This window comes from Protopterus annectens, chromosome 13.part0 (genome assembly GCF_019279795.1).
Source record: "Protopterus annectens isolate FY-2018-M chromosome 13.part0, PAN1.0, whole genome shotgun sequence".
Taxonomy (NCBI): domain Eukaryota; kingdom Metazoa; phylum Chordata; order Ceratodontiformes; family Protopteridae; genus Protopterus; species Protopterus annectens.
The window spans coordinates 276,910,584-276,936,607 of record NC_056747.1 but is presented as its reverse complement, the minus strand read 5'-3'; the positions used below and the strand labels follow the sequence as shown (position 1 = coordinate 276,936,607).

Sequence of the window (26,024 nt, the reverse complement as noted above, 5' to 3'; positions counted from 1 at the left end):
CCCTGATCAAGGTAATCAGGTCTTCGGGCATCTTGATCATCTGTTTTTTGGGCATAGAGGCCTGTACACCTGGCTCTTGAGTTTGTTTCTTTGCTTTAGAAGCTTCTTTAGTCTTTGTCTTTGAGGCTGAAGTCATTTTAATGTAAAGATGTTGTGGTCTGAATACACCCTCAAAAGCCGGTACCTGCTCAGCGGCTCCGGACCCATCTGAGGGATTAGCGTCTGCGGCTCCAATACTTTGAGTATGCAGCGGCATGGCCGACTCCACGTTGGAGTCGGTAGCGGCCTGCGACTCTAAAGTAGTGGGTGTCAGGGGCTGCGAAAGTGCCTCACTGAGAACTGGCGAACCGGTGACTGGCTTAGGAGAAGCTTTGTCATCGGTTTTGGACCTCGGTTGTTTTTCTTTATCCTTTTCTTTGCATTTTTTGTAAACTCCGGTAGTCGGACGGCTATCCGACATTTTCGGATAATTGAACCTGGTACCAAAATACTTTAAAGCAAAAGAATATCGACGCTTAATAGTGCGTTGGTTAAATATAGCACAAAACCAACAACCAGAAACGTTGTGATCAGGGCTTAGGCAAGGAATACAGTATGAATGAAAATCCTTATGAGGTATTTGCTTTCCACAAGTAATACAATTATTAACTTTTTCTGACATCGGTCTGGAGCAAGAAAAAAATTTCCCCAACGGGGTACTTAGCTTTATTGAAGACTTCAGTTCTGAACACGAAAATCTCAGGAGTCGGCCTACTGGCACTGCTTCTGCTTCGGGCACCGCGCGGCAAGAAAGACTGAAGAAAATGGCCTTGGCCGCTTCTTTTATACCCCTGACGACCTGATGTCAGGGAAGGGGCGACAGCAGCTGACGCAGGACCCAAGACTTTGGAATTCAGGCCGGCTGAGGGCAACCTGCCAGCAGGATTACTCAAATGTAATGACTGCAACAGTGAAACACGAAGAACATCTGATCATAATGCTATTCAAAGGGAATGGAGAGAGACTGACATAGGAATTCATTTATTACTATATACACTATGGATACATGGTGTACTAAAAACATCTTGGATAAAAATTGGTCCCTAGTATTGGAAAATAAGGAAACAGCAGAGAGACCGGGAGGAAAACCATAAATTGTACACAGGAGAGCACCTAATTTAAAAAGATTATTGGAGAGAGTAAGAGGGAAACAACCACATAAATGTAATGGCATGAATAAGTGTGGACTATGTAAATATTGTAAACACATGATGGTAACTGATTCTGTTAACATCAATGGGAATGTGGTGAATGTGTTTGGCAGCTACAATTGTAATACTGCATGTGTAGTACATGTGGCCTTATCTGACTCTTGTATAGGATTCTACATAGGAAAGACAGAAAGGTGACCAAAGGAGTGTATAAACATTTTTATGTGATAAAAAAACAAAAATACACAAATGCATTACTCAAACAGGTTATGCATCACTCAAAACATAACTAAGTTTTCTGTACTGGAAAATATTAATTTGGATCAGCGAGAGGGGCCACGGAAATCCTATCTGGATAAACATGAACATTACTGGCAGCTCCGGTTGGGAGCGAGTTATTAGCCAGGACTTAAATTATGTCCTTTCAATTTCCTTTACTTTAAGATTAAAAAACTCAAGAGAAATGAAAAAATGATCACTGATCGAAGGACGGAAGGTGGATCCTTATGGTGAACTGTGATTGAAAAAAAAAAGTGGTATGGTTGCCATATGATGAAGTTGGACTCTGCATTTAAGGGAAGTGAACATTGAACTTCTTTATCTGAAGAAGTTTCCTATTGTGAAGAACGAAAGTGCTTTTATCACTAATTTAAATTTATTAAACTGTTTTTAAGTATCCACCTCATTTTGTTTTACATACAACAGTGGTTTAAGCTCTACCCCAGTTAACAAACAGTTTGGGTGATGCTTTACATCATCTGTTGGGGGATTGTGAAGGATTCGGTGTATGAAGAAAGGAAAATGTTAGCACGTGCATTTCATTTCTTACATGCTTTCATAACAAGATGGATTCCTGAATGATTTTCAGTCTGTATCTGTTGATTTGCTTCCTGCCTAATATTAGTAATTGCTGACAAGGTAATGCATGTAAAAAGATCTGCTATGTAGAAAGTTCTTTTATGGAATTCGGAGTGCTTGCCTAACTATGGAAAGTCCTAAACAAGTTGTCATCAGATCTTAGTTAACAAAATTAATGCTGTAGTGTTCATTTTTAGTCAGTCAGTTGTTGTTCTAAGATTATTGCAATAATGTTGTTTTAATGAAAGAAAGTATAAAAATTCCAAATTTCTGTAGTTCGGTGGAGAAGGCCTTGATTACCTAATCTCCCACAAATGTATTTCATTTTACAATAAAGAAAATTACAGTAGAGAGTTGATTATCTGAATTAATTGGGACCGAGGGTAGTTTGGACAATCAAACATATAACTGAACCAGATAAACATCTAAAATCTATTTTTTTTTCTGTACGCAATAATACAAATTCCAACCATTCAGTGATTCCAATGGACAATAAAGAATATTTTTCACACTAACTGGCTACAAGCTCAAAAAACATGCTCAAGCAAAAACGTACAATGTTTATATATTCAGACTTTGATTTTTTTCTACTCAAACTTTGGAAGGCTGGTTCTTATAATTGATGTTCGGATAATCGACTCTCTACTGTATTATTCTCTGCTGAACCGTGTTGTGTGAAATATACTGGTGCCTTTATCATCTGCAACCTCAAAAACCTATGTCAAATAACTTGCATTCCAGTGGCATGTGGCACTGCAATGCTGCATTTCACGCAGCTTTTGATATATCTGCATCTGAATATTTAGAACTACAATCTTGCTACATTCATTCTTTTTGTGATACCTGCTTTGTCCTAATTCAGGGCTCCAGGAAGACAGAACCTATCCCAGCAGTCAATCATTGGTCAACAACACATAATGCAGACAAACCTATGGCCAGTTTTTGCAGGACAGCCAATTAACTTACCTGCATATTTATTTGTTAAACAGTGTAAAGCTCTGATGCACTTGAACCTTTTTCAGACTCAGCCTGGGAATATTGTCAGAGTCACACAGTTAGGCAAATTGTCATTGAGGAAATCAAACCCTGAACCACATGATGCAGCTTATTAACAGCTCTCTGCCTTAATACTCTGGACTAAGTAACAGACAATATGTCTTTAGAATGTGCGAGGAAACTGGAGATCGTAACAAAACATACAAAAGGGACATGCAAATTCCATACAGAAGGCAACTCAGCCAGTAAACAAACAGGAAAACCATGAGCTTTGTGGCAGCATGGTAATCACTGCACCATCCTGTCTTGCCATAGTCAAAGGCCTGTAACACCCAACACACAGGATCTGGAAACAGAATTTAAAAAAGGCACATAGTATTTCTTCAGTATGAAACTAGTGAAACCTGTGTAACAGAATATGACACAGCATAGTATGAATATAAGGTTAAAGTTTTGTGTGGTTATAATGTAAAGCAATCCAACACTTTGATGCAGCCACTCTCTGCTATAAATGATTTACAGAATCTGAAATGCTTAACAGAATATCACTCTTTAGCACATTCCTTTAAAATGCCAAGTCAGTAGACAAAACAGTGTGATTACATGAGTTCAACATACTAACTCGATGGATTTCATTTCACTTAATGGATTTAAAACTACAGTTTTAGTTTCATATTGAGCAACTCAGATCTCAGCTGTCAAGGCAACCACTTTGTGAGTCAGTACTACATTTGAAAACAAAGTTTATCATTAAACATGAATCATGAGCTTTATAATGTTCTACAGTGCTAAGGTCATGCAGTTCATGGCTGTTGCCAGCACATAAGTACAGCCTTCTGTAGAGCATTTCTTAATGATAAACATGACTTCATTTACATGGTCATAGGTGTAGTTGGTCTAGAAATGACTGAATAAAAAGATATTCACTTAAATAGGTGCTAACTTTTTAACTTGCAGTCTACTTCTAATAAGATTAAAGTTCTTTCTTGTACATAAGTGGTTGTCTGTGTGGGTACACATTTATATCTACACTCATGTACATGTGTGCATCCAGATATACACACACATGCTTATTATCAACCCCTTTTTCCTGTTTTTATATGGGGTCGGAGTGTCACTACAACTGTCACCACCTCTCTCTCAATTCACAGCCATTCTCCTATCCTCAGCAGTTATTTCTTCATGTCACAGTCCTTCTGTTACGCAATCCATTGTTAGTTAAAAGAAAAGAAACTAAACTACATAATTTTAAAGTGTTCTGTCACAGTTTGCCATTTACTTTATGCACCATGACATGCAGTGACTCCAGAGGCATTCTATATTTCATTTTTTTGGCGCAAAATTTTAAATATGAAGCTTCATAGAATATTGACTTACCCTTGATGACATCACGGAAAATTCACTGAACTTTAGCCCTGGGTGATGTCAATGAAAAGAAGAGCATGTGGATGCGTCCACAGACTAATGCACACACCACACTGCATATGTGGTTCCTCATGCAGTAAAGCCTATGGACGATCCACATGTTATTCAAGAGACGTCACTGAGGGACATACAATTGCCTAGTTTCCTAGTAAAAAGTGTAGGCAGCTTTTTATTAAGAAACCATCAACCTAATTTTGGTTAAGTCAGATGGAAAATGCATTGCAGCACTTAAGTCACAAAGTGCCGCAATGCATATATACATTGTGATAGAACACTTTAAGGAAAAAGTTAGATCCTTGTACTGGGAATGGAGTGTTTGAGGTGCGATTCACTGTACAAAAATCCTGAAAAAGGTTTTACAGTTTATTGTAATTGTTACACTGAATATTGAATGTCCTAGTTTTCTTCTCTCTTGCATTCAGCTCTTCTCTCCCAAATCTGCTTTACCAAACGATCTTCTAAATTTCATTAATACATGATCAAATCTCTTCTCCTTGACCTTCTCTACAATTGGAACTACTCTGGACTTCACTCTGTTGTCCTCCTTCTGTCCCACACTGTGCATTCTGCTACTGTCTCAGGCACCTAAGATCCATCACCTCAAGTTTCCTCACCTGGTCTTGGCTTCGCTGCCCAACTTTCTGAGCAGTATAGAAGTATAGGACACCCTGCCATTTACACTCAGCACCAGCTGTCTGCAGCACTTCAGACTCTAGGTTTAACTTCCTCATTCAGTTTTCTCTTTTCCTCACCACCTTCCAGTTACCCAAAGCTGTTAACCTCTCATATTACTTTCACTTCTATCTCAATATTTTCAGTTTTTTCTGATTTCCCATACTTGCTGCCATGACCTTTGTCTGGACTGTTCTCAGTTTCATCCAATGTGCTTTCAGTTTTGCTTTCCAGTCCTCCATTATTTGCTAAAGTTCCTGTTCAGAGTTGTCTACAGTGCCTTACAGTCTACATACAACAGCTTTACTGACCTGTCCCCTCTGACTACTGTAGTCCACTGCCAATAGGAACAGGAGTGGGAGTTGAATCCTGATACACACTCACTCCCTCTGGGAACCACTTTGAGAATTTGAAAACAGGTTTGTGTCATCAGCTCCCTGTATACAGCCTGTACTACTTCCACTAAAAACTGTTTATAAACACATATATATCTACGTGTACAAATTTAGTTTGTGATGTGTGTGCAGCCCAAGAGAGCAGGACTACACCTTTGAAAAAATGCAGATCTGCTGAAAACATACAGTGCACATCTTATTGTGCTATACACTCCATTTACTGACATAGGCATTTATTACCAAAACAGATTCACTTACATGCTTTTTTGGTCGCTTCTCTTTACAGTTTACATTAAACAAGTTTTTAGCAGTCCCTTTTGTTGGAATGCGATGCTTCTTGACTGGAGTCCTCATCAGTCATTTCACAGATCTTTGTTTGGTTTCACTGTATCAGAAAAAAAGTAGCTATTTATTACAGGCCTGCTCATCTATGAAGCAGCCAAGCCCTGGATTTCTGTCCACGCACCAGGTTTTCGGCCAAGCATTCTATTAATTATTGCTCACACATCACTCTGCTTTGCCTGTGTAAACTGTGTAAATGCAATTTTCTCCTAGCATTTTAATCAGATAATTTTAAAGTTGATTTGCATTTAACTAATCATCTATTCATGTTTGTTTGTTGTCCACCTTTTTATAACTACCTTCCATTCCAGGGTTGTATTTTTTTAACACATTTATTGCATTTGAATCTTCTACTTGTCCATCTAAGCTGACTGTCAGGTCACCCCTTACATTCATTATTCCCACACCCATATTCAGTCCTACCATTAAAAATGGTCCTACCTCACTACTACATGCAAATAATAGCCTACAAGTCTGCTCCTGGTGTGGGGTTTCTGAGGAATTTAGCCCATTACTCAAACGTTCTCAGGCACCCTTCCAAGCCATGTCATGGCACCGAATATAGTGTCAATAATCTGCAATGACAGCAGTAACTTTCCTTAATCTTTAACCCTTTCTTGTAAATAAACATTACACACCAAAACATGCAATGCTGCCATCATACTGATGTTTCCTACTCCCCTCCTCTGTCAGGTGGTCGGTACATATCCTTCCTCTGGACACCCAAAGCTGTCCTACTACTAAGCCCATGTTCATCCCCCCAATCAGGTTAGGAAAGCAGATGGTTATGCCACCTCAACTCCCTCCCCTCCTCTCCCTCTATACACTTCTAACAACCACGCCCATTATCAAACCTTGGACAATGCAGATGTGAGTGCTGAAATAGCAACTCTAAAATGAATCAACATGAATTTTATAATACAAGTGCACATGAAGACAAGTCACAGAGCTGACTCATGCACAGTCTTGTTTTTTTTCATGTCCTCTGCAGTAGGTATTTAATGTTTTTGGCAGTGCCCACTGGTAGAATGGGTGATGCCACTTGAAAATCCTTATTAGTTAGTACCAGATTCCCTTTACAGTTCTGTAGTATTAAAAATGCTATCTGCAACAGGCCTGTTCACCTGTGAAAATGTACATCCTGGATACCTGTCCATATACTAGTCTTTCCTCTGTCAGCCATTCTATCCCATTACCAATCACTTGTTACTTGGTGAATGAACTATTTTTAAATAAACTGCCCTTATGGAATTTTAACAAATACATTTTGTAAAATGTTGCACTAAAACCACATATTTATTTTGGCAGCTTATCAGCAATCTGCTCCTTCTTCTGCTGTATCTACAAAAACCAAGGAGGTCATTTCAAACCTACCCATTTCATCTTGATGTAATACCACAGATACTCTAAACAATACAAAGGATTGTACTTATTAATGACTGCCCATGTCCAGGAGGGTTGTGGGTGCTATCTCCAGTATGAATTTACTGCACCTCATCCACTCGTCCAGGATCACTTTGAACAGTATCATAGAGGTGCTCTGCTTCAAGTGAATTGGCAGCCTACTCCAAAGATGCGCCAGTCGCTGGGAGACAAATTTGTCCATCCAGCACACCATATTCAAATCGCAGGCCATATTTAGATCCCTGGAATGAGCAGCTCTAGTCCCGTTCGATTTAGAGATGTGCAGCATATTCATTAGGTTTGGGTCAGAGATTGCTCTGTAAGCAAGGCATAAATCTCCCCTAAGAAGTCTATACGGTATTGTGTATAGTTATAGTGACAAGAACATTAGTCGGTCTGTGTAATGCATGTGCTGGAGTCCCTTGATCTTCTTTGCTGGAAACCTCTGAGGCCTCTCCAATTGCTGCAGGTGCTTTGTGCGGTACATTCCAAAAGGGGTTTGTCTTGTTTGTCTTTTTGGCTTTTCCCGGTTAGGGGTCGCCACAGCGGAACTCCGGTCCGCTAATGATTGGCAGCCGATTTTTATGGTGCTGAGTTGCCAGCTCGACGCCCAACCTTCAGCGAAGGCACGCCCATTCACGCATGTCTTTCGGAGGCCACTCGACCGTGGGGAGGACATGCAGACTCCACACAGAAGACACTCCTGCTGAGAATCGAACAGGAGAACCTCTTTCTGTGAGGTAACAACGCTACCGCTGTACCACCGTGGATAAAGGGGTGTGACACTCAATTATGGGCCTGATTAGTGAGGAAGTACAGAGGAGTTACAACCTCCTTTGTACTAGAGGCGATGCCTTTGCTAATCAAGTATGCTATGTAAAAGGCCTTCCTTATTACAGCAGACACATGGTGGTCAAAGTCAAGGTCACAGTCTACTTGTGATCCCAGATCTCTTACCACTTTATAGGTACATGGGTATTGTTATTAATTTCATAATGTGAAGGGACATTGTTTTCTCTTTTTCCCCACACACTCCAGTATCCACTTCTATTCCTAATAATCATCATTCCTTAACTTTACACAATCAATGCAGCCCGTGATTTGGAAATTCTTCTTTAGAGAATCCTGCAGAGGCACTGGGGCAGTCATACGGAAGGACTAGGGAAGTGTTCCATCTTTTCTCTCTCTCATTTCAATGTAAGGAAGCAGAAAATGCAGTAATAAATGGCTTTTACCATCAGTTTGCAGTACATGTATGAATCTCTTCCTTTTCACTAAAGCCATGTAATTTCTGTGCCATAGCCATGACTTTCTACAGCTCCTTAGGAAAAAAAAAAGCAACAAATTCAGCCTCCAACTTTTCCCTCCCTGTATACTCTTCTGGCAATCAGAATCCATTCTCAAACCTTGGTTTGTAGTGCTACAAGTCCAAAGCAACAAAAGTGCCAAGGCCCAGCATGACCGAATAATTACAAAACAATTTATTCACCTTACTTGTTTAGACTTCAAGGAACAGATGTACAGATGTACAGTTCCTGTAGGGTGCAACAAAACTGCACTGTGCAGGTTAACTGCAATCTACAATTTAAGCAGCAAGAAATCAGAGAAGACAGATGAACTAAGAAATAACCATCATGCTTTATCAAAGTCCATGCTTACATTTTTTAAGTTAATTCTTATCTCCATCAGTGCTGCTAAGCACATGGCCCCAACCATCTGGGCTTCCTCTGTCTCACTTTCTGAGTTGCCCCTGGCTTGACTGTCCCTATATAAAATCACAGTAATAACCATTTCTTAATTAAAACGTTTAGTAGTATAGTCTACAGAAAATCTGCATAATTTAGCTTAAGCCTTGCAGTGGTACAGAAAATCAATTTTTTTGTAAAATATTTCCTAGGTTATTATTTTAGGGAGCATTGGTACTTTCTGTCTGGAAATTTAAGACATATTACCCATACATTCAGGCAGTATTCAGAAATAATTAGTACACAGTGTTACAGAAAATAGTGTAGTGAATGGTAATACACAGGGAGGGGCAATTCAGAGACACAAGTAGTACGACTACACTACCAGAGAAATAGTTACATATCATACATGCCATGCTAACTGCACAATTGCATGCAAATGCGACAAAATGCTACTAAGAGCCATCATATATGCAAATGACAAAATCAAACATAACATAGCAATTTAGAAACAAATTCAGTAGAAAAAGCCACTGCAAGCTCTTATTCAGAATATCAGAGTATGCTGGTGTACATGAGATTAAATAGTGCTATGGTACTAGGAGTAGCCTCAGAATTAGCACAGCAATATGTGCTACTAGTGACTTTCGGAGCCAGTTCTCACAATGTTGCACGACATTTCCCTCTGTGTCTCAGGTCCACCAGTGACTGACATATCATCACCTTCATGTTCAGGACATGGTCATCTCCTTCCATGTAGACTGAGGCACCACAGACAGAAAGAGGCAGACAGTAATGCCCAAACTAACATACCCCCCACATAACCTCTAGAAACTTGCTAAAATACCACCTCCCATAAATTTCCATGATAAACAGGGTCACAACTGGGTTGGACTGCACAGCTCGGCTTACAAAGGCCCTAATGTTTGTCAGCCTAGTATATAACTATAAACTACACTGGAGTTTTTAGATGTGTGATACCCACACATGGAATCAAACAGGATGGATGGACCGTCTATCCCAGTGCACAAGGTTTGAGTAGCATTAACCATCCTTGCTATGGGGACTCTGTAGCATCAGACAAGGGACACATTAGGAGATTTCAGGCACTGGCTTCATTAATCCTACACCAGTTCATTGATATGATGCTGTAGCATGTGGAGAATTTCCACATGAAGCATAGGAACCACCATTATCAAGTCATTCTAGCACACAGTCCATTTTCTTGAGGTCCTGAGGGCCACTGATTGCACCTATACTGCCTTCAATATACTACCTACATTAAGTGGTGTACAGTACATTAACTGGAAGGGCGTCCACTCCATCAACTACCAAGTGGTCCACAGTGCATAAGGTATTAGAAGCAATGTACTTTTATACCTCTCCAGGCAATTCCCATAATTCCCACATATGACATGTATGTGACTATTACCAGCATTTTGTGCAGGATGACTTTCCATAAGGTCATTTAGTCAGCAGTACACACACAGTGCCAACTACAGAATCCTTAATGTGCCATTTCCAAAACATATGAAGTAGCCAACTCATAATGGTGTTGTGTGTCACATGTGATGCAGGATTTGCCTTGGAATCATGGTTGACAACCACCATCAGATAATGGTGGAGATAGAGTACAACACTGCATTGTCACGCACATAGCCCATCTTTAAATATTTGTGCAGACTCCTGGAAATTTGCTTCCTTTGCTTGGATACATCCGGTGGCACAAAGCAGACTACACCTGCAGTACGTAAGACACCTGTGGATGTAATATGGTAGCATGCAAGCAGATAACACCTAGACACATTAAAGTACTACCTAACATACCCATGGCAGCAGCTGCAGTGGTGCTTCATGAGAGGCAGAGATGGGTGCAATACACTCATCCACTACTATGGGCCATGACAAAAGCAACAAATGGAATACTGATGCATGTATGACTTACTCTGGCACTGGCCATGCTGAGCACCAAGTATTAATTTACCCACCCAAGTCAAACAGTTGGGCCTGCCCAGTCATCATCACTATCTTTTAGACAGGTGGTAGGGCATAGTGGCAGGTGACAGCAGTGCTAGTACAGGTGTCAGGCTTATGGAAGGTTGATGTGGTAGTCATACAGATACGTGGTAAGTTGGGCGAGTGAGGGTTCAGAACCTTCAGGGGTGGGGTTGAGCTTCCATGTTGTGAATGCAGGCCAGGGATACTGTGTGGCCCTGCAAGTGTCAGGGCTGGATGAGTCCTATGCAATGGAGGGTGTGGCACTTCAGCACCATGCTCAGAAACCCTGCTGTGCCACTCCCTGTAGGGAGGCAATAGATGGGAGGCATTTATGACCCCAATGATAATCACAGCTCAGCAATGCAAACAGCAGGACAACAGATTACACAGTTGGTGAAGAACAACAAGTCCCACAGAGGCTGACAGGGGGGCATCACTACAGCAGAGACGGATACGCACTGACCGCAAACATGGGAATTGCTGGGTCTAATGTGGAGACAGTCATGGCCAGAAGTGCAGTCTCCAAAACAGTGGGTGCCATCAGTGTACTCCTGCCCTGTGACTATGAACTGTGCATTTGGACACGTGCACAACCATGGTATGCATCTACCAATATCCTCATGGATGTACCAGTGGATGCCAACAGGGCCACTACTGCCCTCAGCAGGCATGTTTACTCCAGGTCCCTATATGTCATTTCACCTTCACTGTGGATTATCTCACATTACCTGCAGTAGTCCCACCTCTTCGCACAGGTCAGGCAGCACACACACAATCTCTGCCATGGGTTGCATGGCATTTGTCTGCCACTGGATCACTGGCCTCCACATCTGCTGAATGATGCAAAGTGTGGCACCCAGTTCTGTAACTGACTTGAACTCATGAAGGGGATGGTTACCTACACACTTCTCCCCTATGAAGGGTGTGCACACCTTGGCAGCAGTACAGCTCAAAGATGTCTGGTTGGGAAAAAAATGGACAGGAAAGCCAGAGCTAAATGCAGGCAATGTCAGAAGATCAGCTTCCCCCTCCATCATCAACATCTCATACGCGAGTGTTGTGTGTGACTTATAATACTGTTACTGATTACAGTGCCACTGTGTCAGACTATGCCATGTGCATGGAACCACTGTCAGCCACAGGTGACCTGCTGACATCAGCCATGTACTCACCTATTGTGCTGGTCTCCAAAGGCAATATACCCATAGCAGTTCTGAACTCTGATGCTTTTTTTTTTTTTGTCTTCAACACATGACACATGCATGGTTGCATTCCAGTTAAATGCATTGGCTTACAGATAAATACATATCTTGTAGTGCAGACTGTTGCAGCCCTCCAAGGGCCAGGATCTACGATGTTGGGGCAGGACTAGAGAGAGTGTATATGAGAATGTGGTGGGTTTGTGAGTCATATGTTTGTTAGTGGTTTTATTTAAGGGTTGATAGTAGTGAAACTTGATAGAAGGTTAACCAGACTGCATATCACACTAAATTAAACACTGCATATCACACTAAATTAAAGTGTCTGGGGAAGTGGGATGTAAACAGTTTACTGAAGTTGTGTGTACCACAGATGAATAAAGTGGAGATCCATGGGGTTTAGATGGGGAATTGGGGGTGGAGATCCCTGGGGTTTGGAGGGGGAATTGGGGGTGGTAGAGAAGCGAAGTAGCCCTTAACCCCTCCAGCTACATTGATTCTAGCTGGAGAGGTAGGTCGCAATTCCTCCAGCTAGAATCAGTCTGTGAAGGTGTGCAACTGTCGCAGGGGATGCACGAAGCAGGACACACCTCCCCTCAGCTGGAATCAATCTGAAGTTCTGTGCGGTTGTTGCAGGGGATACAGAGGTCAATACAGGCAGAAACTAGTGTAATGCATTAAAATGCAATCAAGAACCTATACCAAAAATGCATTAAAAATGATGGTCTCAAAGGTTCAAAATCCAAACAATAACTTTATTATATTAAATAAAATGTCTGGATTTTGAACCTTCGAGACCCTCGTTCTTAATGCATTTTTGGTATAGGATATAGAGGTCAAACAGCCCAAGCACAGTAGTGGTCAGACAGAAAAATGAACTGAAACATACTATAAGACAGGCAAGATGGATGCATCACAGCATGCCGTCACCATCCTGCCTATACCAGAAAAGCAGAACTTGAAAAGCTAAAAACAGTAAACATTAAAGCAACCCACACAGAACATTCACACCACAAAAAGCACTACACACACACACACACACACACACACACACACACACACACACACACACACACACACACACACACACACACACTAAAAATAAAAAAGCAATAAACAGCAGCTATCTTCCCAGAAAAAAGGATCTGATTACAATAAAACACAACATATAAGACTGTACATCCGAGACTACACAGTGACAGAAAAAGTGCAGTGAAACATCATACAGTGCAAAACATATACTCACCTCAAGAATACAAGCTCAAATGGAAACATGAAAAGAATCCCCTCTCAAGCAAATCTGTGTGGGAACAAATGCCATGACACAGGAGGCTGTGAAACAGTGAATAAGGATGACTAAACAGGTCCTAACCTTGTGCAGGTGCTTAGAAGATGCAGTAGCTCACTCAGAAGTACTATCTATACTGAGGATTAGCAGTTGCAGGAAGAGGGGGATCTAGCAGTTTTACTGTTGACTTAGAAACGGAGATTAAGGGATGTTGTCTTAGGGCTGTGGGTGATCAATAAGGCTTGCAAAGAAGCAGAGGTCTTTACCAGGGTAGATTCCATTACAACAACCAAGGAACAGCTTTGTTGAAACAGGATGGAAAGGTGCATCAATTCAAGTGTGCCTTAAAAAATGGCAGTAAAGTAGCAAGATGAAGACAGCACTTTGTCCAGAAAAGAACAACATGAAAGAAGGGAAGGAAGCTAGAAAGGAATGTAGAAGCAACTGAGGGTACAATGAATGGAAAAATTTGTAAAATGTACTATGTTTATCTAGACATTCACAAATAACAGACTCTGTGGCCATTATAACCTAATATACTGAAAAGATGACTGAACTTAGGCTTTACAACATCCCCAATTTCTATTTCTGAAGTTTACTTCTTTAGATGGTAAGACACTCTTGCCCAAGACAATTTTGGCTTGCAGTTCTATCTTACAAGCTTATGGACTCCATATATGTCCTGCTCATTCAGAAATATAAGTTACTTCCGAGTCACATGAACCCAGTTTGTTGCATATTTTTTTCTTCCTCAGCTGGCGTTTCCGAGTGTCTGTCATACTGTTCACTTCCCTGACAATACTAGCTGAAGACTGCATGTAGTTCTGCAGTTTGATTGCCTGACAACATTAGTTTTAATGTTGCTGCTACTGCCGAAGACCCCTTGTTTGAGTTGAATTTGCTATTGCCCTGGGATCTAGTTCCAGTTTTCAAGTAAAGTACTACTTTGCGAGTGATCCTGATGTTGTGGCTGCTGGGGATGCAGGTTAGTCTGTTTAAAGCATTGTAATATTAATCTGCTTCCCAGCATGATCACAATCTTTCAGCACAACCAAAGCATACTGAATTTTAATTTCTTGTCTTGTTATTGACTGGGATGTCTTTCTGCCTACAGGAGAATACTTACTTTACTGTTTGTGTTGGCCATGCTGTTGTGTGTGCATGTGTGTGTTGAGGATCCTCATAAAATTCTCAAACATCCCCCAATAGCATAGATCAGGTTTACTGGAGATTGACTTCAGCCTAAGGGAGTAGGTGGATTCAAATATCTGCAGCTGGCTTCTGTAGAGCTGTTTCTAGAACACTGTTCAGTCATTTTAACCACCGTCTACCACCCTTTGGATCATGCTTACACAGCCATGCTTCTCAATTTCTAAATATTAGAAATCACTGCACTTGCATTTAAAAATCAATAGCAGGGGATCAGAAACAGAAGCACTTTACTTTTAACAGATGGCCTTCATATACTAAACTCTATATAGTTAGTGACAATGATTCTTTTCATAGACTTAAATTATTTAATAAAACAGTTATGAACCCATAAACCTGTCTGAGTTTATGATAAACCGTCAGTAACTGCAAGGAACGCAAGATTAAATCTGAGGACCAAAAATTATAGCACCATGCTTAACTCATAACACTTAAAAGGTATGCTTGCAGCTGGCTCTGATGCTTTACTTGTTTTATAGACTTAACATCAGTGCAAGTTATGCTTTATTTTATATTTCTCATATTTTACAGCCATTTAAAATGATTAATCATTTATAACCTTAAATTAATATATGTATATTCTTCTCATTTTTTATTGCCCTGGACTTCACAAGTATTCACAATATTACATTGCATTGTTCATGCTCAAATTATGTGCTTTAGTTTGATTTCATAGAGATGCTTAGGAAATTAGGTCAAAGTCAAATTGACTACTTTCTACAAGTCTGGATTATGGCAGCACTCTTGTGCAGCCTTGCATTTATGTGCAGTCTGCAGCTACTGTAATTCTTCCTAGTCAGACACATTTGTTTTGATATAGGTCTTCTATTCCTTTTGTACAAAGTTCCATCTTCTCCTTGCACAACATATGACATGGGCTTAACTAACTTATTAAGCACTGCTCCAGGCTGTTGCACTTCTTGAAACTGCTAAATTCTGTCCCCATTCTGCACAACAGACAGCTTCCTGAAGTGTCTGTCATAATAGTATTTCAGTCTGTGTTGACTCCTTTCCAGTATTTCTCCAATTTTGCATTGATTCACCGTCAGTCAAAAAACCCAAGTAACTCATTCTTTAATATTTTTTTCATCAACAACTGAGCTAGCGTGAAACTTGAGACCTGGTTAAGAAATATTCCTATATTTCAAAAATGGAAGATGACAATCACTGTTGCTACTAAACATATCTGCTACATTTAGTTCCTGACCTAGTCTGTGGCTGCATTACACAAAAATCATGTTTGGAGGAAGGTGTCCTACCTGGGATTGTTTTGTGTAGTGGGAACAAAAAATAATAATATCAGGAGACAAACATTTTGAAACAGTTTGTCACACAATGATTGCCCTTTCTGTCTTACCTTCACACAAAATGAACTAAATCAGAAGTTCTGAAAGATAGGACTAGAGTTGTCTGTGAAAATCTGGAGTATGGAGTATCCTTTCTTCCTCATTTCTAGGTTCTGGAAAGAAGCCATGGAGATGGATAGCTTGTCTTTAGGTAAACCTGAAAACCACTTTGGGCATAAATGAAGGATTAGTTCACAATGAAACCATTTCTTTGTGGAAAATGAGATAAGGATGAATCACCATGAGAGCCTGAAACTCCAACTCTTCATGTAGAGGTCAGAGCAATTAGTAAGACTGTTTTACTTGTAAAGTCAAGTCAGCCTGATGACATAGAAAAACCTAACTCTTGCTCCATTTGAGCTAACACAAAGTTAAGAATTTAAGGAGGAGCCACCTGTACCCTAGGAAGCTTTTTATGCAGCATCTCTTTCAAAAACATCTTCACAAAAGGTTGCAAGAAAGACAGGGAGTAAGACAGGTCATAAAATACGCAAAAAAACACTGCAGAACTGGAGAAACCATAAGCTTTTATATTTACTAGTATTCGATTTTCTCTTGGCATGCTTTCTTGTCTCCGTTAATACTTGCTGCACATCCTCATGAAAAAAAGGTGCCTAAAAGGTATTAAAATTTACCATACAGTCAGTCAGTAGTAGTTGTTTGGAGTTGGGCTTTATCAAAACACCTCTGGTCTTGTGAGAGTAAATCTAGTCTGTGAGGAAGTTTGTGATAATTGCCCCGAGTATTCACAAAAGAAGGGAGAACTACTGCTGCCTGGACTTATGAATCTTCAGAATAACCCTAGACATTAATGGAAAGAGTAGAAAAAACATACAGGAACATTCCTGTCCAAAGAAAATAAAACAAAGTGTATCTGTTTTCCACACCTTCTTGTATGGAGTCTTGGAGCATACTTTTGCCAACAGATTGTGGTGAGCAAGGGCAAATAACTATGAGGTGTTCTCCAAAGCTGGATCAATTCTTGGAAGACCACCGATTCAGTTTCCATTTGTGAAGGTCTGCCCTGGTCCTACTCAGCTTATCTGTCATACAACTGTGTTCAAACTGTATGCAAGATGCCTATAGAGTGAAATTGTGCTGAAAAAGCTATATCCCAGGAGGATCTAGTTAAAAAGATAAAACTTTCAAAATATATATGGTCAAGGCTATATGATCAAAATTTAAAAAAAAAAAAAAAAAAAAAACAAGCAATACTTTTTGTAGGGGAGCAGGCCACCCTGCACCCTCCACACCAATTGCTAATTATATATACCAACTAGAGTTCGCACTGCTGTGCAGAAAAGGGCACATTCCCTGATCCCCAGTGTACTGCAATCAGTAAAAACAGTTCCACTTTTTAAAATGTTGTTGATTTCATCTCGACCATATGAATTTCAACATTTTAAAAATTAGATCTTTTGAATTAGATCCATCCCGGGCTAACAAGGCTAGTCTGCACACAGTGTAAAATCTGTTTTCCCCTTGTTTGTTTATACACCACATTACTGTGGTGCTGTCTGTAAACACTTTAACAGGTCCCAGAGTCCACAGATGGTTGAAAGAATTGATGAGGGCTAAAATCTCTTATATTTATGTGTTTTGGTCTTTCTTTTTTGCTCCAAAGGACCTGAACTTTTATCCCCATAGACCCTGCTCTCCGAGCAAAGTTTGAGGTACCTGTTGTGACTTAATCTGCTGAAGCAGTAAGCACGAATGGCAGATGTGGATTATGAGAAGTTTGGTGTCTCCACCAAATTTCCCTCTGCACAAATCCCAAAAACTGGAGACTGAAATGTCAGGGGATGGTGATACTGGGACAACAGAGATTTCAGGTACCATTGGATTTTTCTCATGTGCAGTCTTGCAAGAAGTATCATGAGTGTCATACATGCCATAAGTCTAAGAATATTGAGAAAATTCCCTTGATGAGATGGTAGTCCGAGTGGAAAAACTCAGGAAAAGATATAAATGCAGATTTTTTTTTTTCCTTTGGAAGAAAAACTGAACTGAGGCGCACAGTAATCAGACTGTGTGCCCTCAAAGGTGGTATATTTTATTAGAGGGGTATGTGAGGACACAGCCCACAAATAAGGGATTCAGGGGAGGGGCTTGCTACCCTGGAATAACATTGATTTTGCTTTTATTTGCATGCTGTGAGGTTATATCTTGGAGAATGACCCGAGTTTTGTGTTTTTTTAACCTTTTGATGAGTAATGTTAAGTTCTGATTAACTTCAGTATGCCTGTGTATTTATACATATACACCCACACACACACACTCATACAGAAATACATGGCCCATATACTTAACCATATGGTATATGTATACACAAGTCCACAGACAAACATACACAATACATGGACGATGCCAAGAGCGTCAGACACTAACTTAAAAAGTACTGTATTACATAAGAAAACAAATCGATAAACAAATGACTCTAGTAGCTCAAGAAACAAACAAAAAAATGGCAGCATTCAATGTCCCTGCAATACTTAATGAATATTAATATTTAAAAGATTCAATAAGGACTATTGGTTTTACTTTAGAGCATCTTCATAACTCAAAGAAATAAATTCTGCTACAAAAATAACAGATAAAATATACATATAACATCTGAAGGATTACAAATTATGGCTTACTCTGGAGTGCAATCTGGAAATGCACAATACATTCAGTACAGTACAACACTGTAAACAAAGCAGCTAATTCTTTAAGTCTTTGACTACATTACAGAGTCCGAATTATCTTTTTCAAAATGTATTACAGTATAACATCAAACAAAGCTGGAAATGTAATTTATTTATAACTAACCAAACTTTCTTGCTTGATAACGAGGACTGCAAGACAAATTTTAATAAAATGGTTTGCACAAGAATTATGCGCCATTATGAAAAGACTGATCTAGGCCCCAGGGCTGAGCACATTGTTTGCAGCTCTGCCTGCCTTATAAATATCAGAATGGAGTAACTTTGACCGATTCCCTGACCCCTCTACAAAAAGCCTCTTTGTTGGGTCCTTAATATCCTTATCAGGACCGTCTAGACACCCTGACAGCAATTGTCCTGTGGTCTTGTTAAAATAAAGTTCAGTCACCACCCCCTACACCCCACCAAGACACAACAAATCGCAGATGAAATCGGAGCATACTCTGAAGTAATTTAATCTTTCTGATAAATATCAGACATGTGAAGTCTGTTAGTATTAAGAATTCTTTGCAGGAATGCTTGTTAAGGCCCAGCGATTAAACATTTAGCATTTAATTTGTAAATGCCAATCTTTTGAAATCTGATCGACTAACAGATACCATAGGAGTGAACCAGTGTCCCGATAAAAATTTCTGCAGTCCACATAAACTGACAGCATTCCTTATGTAAGCAGTCAGCAGATGCCAGCTGGCAGGATAAATTGCACTCATGTCCAATACAAAACTAGAAGCAAAACCTTTATTTTCTAACAATATAATTACATTTGTGAGTATGACCTCCTTTCTGTAACAAGCCAAGATACTGAAATACTCCCGTTTCAGACAGGCTGAGATAACGATCACACAAATGAGCTTATCTAATGAAATGTACAGTACACACATATATTACTATATATACACACACACACACAGACACACACACACACACACACACAGACACACACACACACACAGACAGACACACACACAGACACACACACACACAGACACACACACAGACACACACACAGACACACACACAGACACACACACAGACACTATTTTATGACCTATACTTGCTTCAATATAACTTATTTCAACAACAGGTCACCGCCTAATAAGCAAAACTCAAAACAAGGAACATTCTCACAGAAAGAACAGTCAAAGAAATCACAGCTCTGAAAGCACTGTGATATACGGTCTTCAAGTAGATTGGCAGACTGAACTTCTAAAAGCTTGATAAATTAAATCAGGTCATTTACCGTTTTTTTTCCAATGTGGGCAAAGTTAAAACAATTTCTTTTAAATGAATTAATGTTATATAACACAACTTTCAGAGAACCTATCCTGAAACAAAACACCACTCTACTGCAGGTGGTTGGTTAAAACAAAACCTAGCTAGTTAGGCTCCAGCTATACAAACAAAGCACTCACACAAATCAGTTAATTGATTTTCTTCTATTAAAATGCAGATCACACTGTCTGGGAACCAGAAACTCAAGACAAGCAATTTCTATGTCCTGCTCATTTCCATAAGGTCTCCTGTCTGAAACTTGCAACAATATAAATTTCACATGTATGCCGACATGCAACTACTTTCTGTCTGGGCTGTTTAAAAACAGGAGTGCCTACTTTCTTCTTTTTTAATTACCTTCATTTGACAACTTTTTTTCATAATGTTTATGCTTTGTAATGAACCCTTTCAAATCACACTGTTTTATATAAAAAAAGGAAAATAAAGTAGTTTAATATAATTAGCAGTGTTCTAGGGACACAGTGCATTGAACTACTCTGTACCATCTGCCTGACTGCCTCATCAATTCCACTTTTGCATTGTGGCAACACAAAAGGCTAATTGTGTAATTTTCATACATGCCTTCATCATTTTGTTGCAACAAGAAAAGAAATGCTAGGATGTTTATTTAAGACACAGATTAATTTACATCAGTCTTTCTGACATCAGAAGGACAGAAGTTCCAGACAACCTTATGATTATCAGAATTCAGAGACAGAAGTAGATTATCTGGAATGCATGACTTCCCATTCCATACTATCCTATTTTATTTTAAATTAATTCTATACAATAACTATGAACAACAGTTTCATTATAAAACAAAAAGTAGTGCGCACTTTCACACGAAAACAAGTTTGCTTAGTATTTAAAGTGATAAAAAAGAACTAAGCCTTAAAATTAGTAAACAAATTATTCTGCGCAGCTACAAACCAGGCCTTAGAAATAATATACATTTTGCTATGTGCAGTGATAAATGTACAGTGACAAACTCTGATGTTAAGTTAAACCATATAATGTCATGTAAGTGCTAATTTCCTAAAAACTGGAATAAAAAAAAAACAGTGCAAGAACCTAAACACAGAAATCTGCATTTAGAACATCAACACAAACTATCAAGTCAGGTATTAGACTGTTGTGCCACAAATTGTGTATAACTTTATAAAGGCATATAAAGGAAAAGTACTACTCTGAAATGAGGCAGTGAAACCTGGTGTTTAATCTCACATAAAAATATGGCTCACTACAAAACAGTGCAATAGCATAATATTAGAGGTGCTACAGCTATGTTGTTCAACAGTGGCAGAACATAAAAATTCATGGAAAGAAAATTAGTTTCCCCACACTGCACCAAGATGCTGACAGAATAGAAACCACAGATACAGGTTGTAAGCAGACTTTCTTTAAGCACAGCAAGCATACATAAAAAATACTTGTGAAATTACCATTAATAACCCTCCTCCCAAAAGTACCTGCACATATTTACTTTTTTTTTTTTGTACAAAACAGTGTCAGCTTTAACTTGACAGGTGGCATACTTTGACTGCTAACTACTCACTACAGTAAACTCTCAGTTAACTGGCATCCATGGGGATTGGTAGATACCAGATAACTGTAGTTTCTGGTTGCTTGAGAGTTACTATTAAAAATAGGCCTGACTAATACTGTACCTCTACTATTTTGTTTGGTTTGACTTGTTCCAGGTTGGGGGGAGAATGAACTTATTCCTATTGTCCTTTTTAAAACTCTAAAACTCTAAAAACATAAAGTATATTTCTGTGTGTGTTTGTGTGTGGGGGGTGAGACAGAAAGTGCAACACATAAAAATTGCACTTTACTTCCTCGATTTTTTTTTTGCTGCCTGTTTGAGAGTGCTGACTGTCCGAGTTCCGGTTAACTGAGACTTTACTGTAGTATATGCTGCATCATGCATTTTAACATGGCTTATGCCCATTTGGACAGACACCAAACAAAAACTAAGAATCTTTCCTTGATGGAAAGTCAAACATTTTCAGAGTTTTATGGAACACACGAAAGCAACAAGGACCTCTGTCCGGTCCCGGCTGGCCCCACGGAACTCCACTCGACCACCGAGGGGCAAGCACTCTGCCATCGAGGCTTCAGAGCCCACACTCATTTCCGGTCCAGAGCACCATGGTCCCCATCTCCCCCAGACCTCCTGGAGGCTGCTGAGCCAGGCCGTGTCCATGTACCCTCAGAGCCTCTCAGGGGACGTCCCTCCGGCCTCGCAGAACTCCCCTCGGCCATCAAGGGGCAGGCACACTCCCATAGGGACTTCCGCATCCCACTCCTTTCCGGTCCACAGCACCACGGTCCCAGTCTTCCCTAGATCTCCTGGAGACTGCCAAGTCGTGCAGTGTCCCATGCCCTTGGAGCCTCTCAGGGGGACCTCCCTCTGATCCCAGCTGGCCCGGCGGAACTATCCTCGGACTTCCATCGGGGCTTCCTCGTCCCTCCTGCTTTCCCATCCAGAGGGGTGGGTCACCACATCTGACTTGAGGTCATGGTCCGAACATGACCACATGGGGGTGGACTCCCCGTGTGCCCGCTCCCCAACTCCGGGTGGTGGACGGCCGACACGGACCCAGCACGCGGGAACCAGGCGGGCATCAATCTCCACCCCAGGAGGGCAGTCTGTGGCGGTACCACCGACAGCCTCCGGGAAGGGGTGTGACGGACGCACGCCTGCTCCTTCCCATCCGCAGACGGGCTTCCCGGCTCGGGGCGGTGGGGGACTGTCTCCTCCATCTGCATCTCTCCCTGGGGGGATGGGGGCCCGCAGCGGGCTCTGTCAACTCCCTGGCCGCACCCTCAATGGGAGCCAGACCCCCCCAGGGCGATGGAAGGCACGACGACCCTCATGGAAATTCCAAAATACCAAATGCTGTCACTCTAAAAAAAAGTCTTACATGATGCCAATCCAGGAATCACATTTATCTAAGGAAGTCTTTATCTTAGTAAGTATCACATGGCTATACAAGTCTGTGATAACTGCACACAACAGTATCATTAGAAGGCAGTCCAATTAACACCATTAGCTACAAAATGTTTTAAATGTTGTAATACGTTAACAGAATACTCCAGTAAGAATGTCAAAATGGCATTACGTTTTATTCTAGTCAAGACAAAGAAATTCAAGATTAAATAGAAAAAGGGCGGACCAAGCAGGTACTTTAAAATAGCTAGCATCCTGCAGCTGTCTCACCCTAATGCATCAACTACCTTAGACATCATTGAAGGGGCATGAGGTCTTACAGCACACAATCCATTTGGTAGCCTATTTCACCTATCCTGTATTCTCTTTTTGAGAAAAAAAATATTTTCAATGTCTATAACGAAGTTTGTGCCTTCAGTCTCTCTCCTGTTTTTCCCCCAGTTTACGTGTCTTCTTTTAAGCTATCTACCTTATGTACCCATACCATGCTCTTTCCTCATTCTTTTCTTTCCTCAAATGTGAATTTTTTTAACTACTCCAACCTCTTCTTTGCATCCCTTATAGCAGCCCAGTGAAACTAAAGCAACACTCACACTATTTGCGTCTTTGGCGAAGCTTTACTTAGTGTACCAGATTCCAACTAGTACACATCACCGCTGGGGCTTTTTACTGTACTGCATCCCATTTTGGAAGCTATATCTAAACAAAGACATCAAAATGTTGGAACGAATGTAAAACAGAGTAACTTTTAGTTATGTACTTACCATAACATTAGATGTTTGGGATCCATCTCGCCTACATTCTGTACTGATAGGCTCGGAGCCGATCCCTCGGCTCCGACTCGGCACGCTATACTATAGAGCGAGGCCTCTTATTGGCTGAGCTATTTCTTATCCCAGGATGCACCACCACTAATCCCCCAGATCTTGTTTGTCCGCATTCATGCACACATGCACAACTTGTTTATATAACATTGTTAGATGTTTCAAGATGAAACAACAAGATTCGGACCTTCTGATATCCTCTGATCTCCAAGGAAGGGGGAAGGAGGGTGGGTTATTAGGAATGTAGGCGAGATGGATCCCAAACATCTAAAGTTATGGTAAGTACATAACTAAAAGATGTTATGTGATCCTATCTCGCCTACATTCTGTACTGATGGGACAGCGTCCCTAGCACCTAAATCCCGGGTGGCTCATTGGAAAACACTCCTGAGCACTGTGGAACCAAATGAAGCTCGTCCTCTAGATGCCACATCCAATTTGTAGTGGGAAATGAAAGTGTGCGGGGAAGACCATGTAGCCACAGCACAAATGTCACTAATGGCAAGCTTAGAATGAAATGCTATCGAAGTAGCCATAGCCCTTGTAGAATGAGCTTTGACAGAGGTGGTAAGCTCTTTGTTAGAATAAGAATAAGCTTGAGTAATACAGTCCCTGATCCATTTGGCAATAGTGACCTTTGTGACAGCTTTGTATCCTTTGCAGACAATAAATTGGGCAAACAACTGATCTGTTTTCCTTGTTTGTTTGGTCCTGTCTAAATAAAAACGCAACTGCCTGTGGACATCTAGTGTGTGGAATATGAATTCCGCTTTGTTAGAATATTTTGGAAAAAAGACTGGAAGTTCTAACGATTGTTGTAAGCAGAAACTGGAACAAACATTAGGGACAAAGGAAGGATTTGGCCTGAGAGATACTCTGTCTTTGTGAAAAACCAAGTACGGGGGTTTTACAGACAAAGCTTGAAGCTCTGAAACTCTTCTGGCAGAAGTAATCGCCACCAGAAAAGCAGTCTTCCACAATAGAAATTTTAGATCACATGTAGCTGTCGGTTCAAAGGGGGAGGAAGTTAAGGCGTGTAACACCACATCGAGATCCCATGGAGGAGCAGGATGAGAAATCGGAGGTCTTAACAGCACAGCACCTTTCAAGAAGGTCTTACACAATCTGTTGCTCATTAAAGGTGGGTTTATAGATTCGTGAAAATTGGAAATCGCTGCCAATTGAACCTTGATGGTAGAGACTGAAGAGCCTTGATTGAAAAAGAGAAGTTAAAAATGTTAGTACTTCTGCCACGGGAATAGAGATGGGATCCAGGCCCCGGAGTTGAGCCCAAATAGCAAATCTTTTCCATTTGCTAGAATACAGTTTCTTTGTAGCAGACTTAATAAATAATAAGAAGAAGATAATATGTGTACAACCTCTGGATCCAATGTATGACTCCTGACTATAGTCGGAAGAGGAGGAGCCAAGCCGCCAATTTTAAGGTGTGCAGGGACTGGTGGAATAGTCCCGACTGATGAACTAAAAGGTCTGGGATCTGATCCAGGAACCATGGACCTTCCAGAGCATATTTCCGAAGATAGGGAAACCATACCTGACGAGGCCAGTAAGGAGCAACTAAGATCATTTTTCTCCCCAAGAGAGATGCCTTTGGATCACCCTGGGAAGGAGAGGAACTGGGGGGAAGGCATAAAGCAAGCCGGTGGGCCAAGGACGGGCTAGTGCGTCCATGGGGCTCTTCCCCGGAGCCGGGGTTAGGGAGAAGAATTCTTTGCACTTCGCATTTAGTGAAGTCGCGAAGAGGTCGCAACACGGAACTCCCCATTTGCTGAAAATCTGACTTGCAACTGTCATGTTCAGAGACCATTCGTGAGGAGAGAGGATGGTTCTGCTCAGTCTGTCGGCTATCACATTGGACTTGCCCGGGATATGAGTAGCCACTAGAAAGCGTTTGGTCGAGACTGCCCATTCCCAGACTCTCATGGCCTCTCTGCAAAGAGGATAGGATCTGGTCCCTCCCTGTTTGTTCAGGTACCAGACAACTGACATGTTGTCTGAGTGAATGGCAATTATGCCCTGAGGGAGGTAATCGTGAAGGGCTTGAAGGGACAGAAGCACTGCCCTCATTTCTAGGATGTTGATATGAAGTAGGGTCTCTTCTGGGTGCCATTTGCCTTGGACTGACCTGCCCAGGGAATGCCCCCCCCACCCCATCTGGGAGGCGTCCGTGGTCAAAGTGGCCGCAGGAGGAGGTGGAACAAAGGGTCGTCCCTGATCCAAATTGGTGGGCACTAGCCACCAG

General features: G+C 40.9%; 1 protein-coding gene across 2 annotated transcripts in view; it reads right to left on the bottom strand.

Moving 5' to 3' along the window:
• PGPEP1 (pyroglutamyl-peptidase I) overlaps positions 1 to 26,024 on the bottom strand; it is a 383,139-nt gene that overhangs the window by 329,435 nt on the left and 27,680 nt on the right. The window contains exon 2 of one of the 2 annotated variants that reach the window (XM_044053835.1): positions 5,795 to 5,921. The exons of the other annotated variant lie outside the window; for it this stretch is intronic. Within the exon in view, the coding sequence (XP_043909770.1) occupies positions 5,795 to 5,890 (96 nt within the window). The 5' untranslated portion in view covers positions 5,891 to 5,921. The remainder of the gene's footprint in view (positions 1 to 5,794; positions 5,922 to 26,024) is intronic. 2 annotated transcript variants of the gene reach the window in all.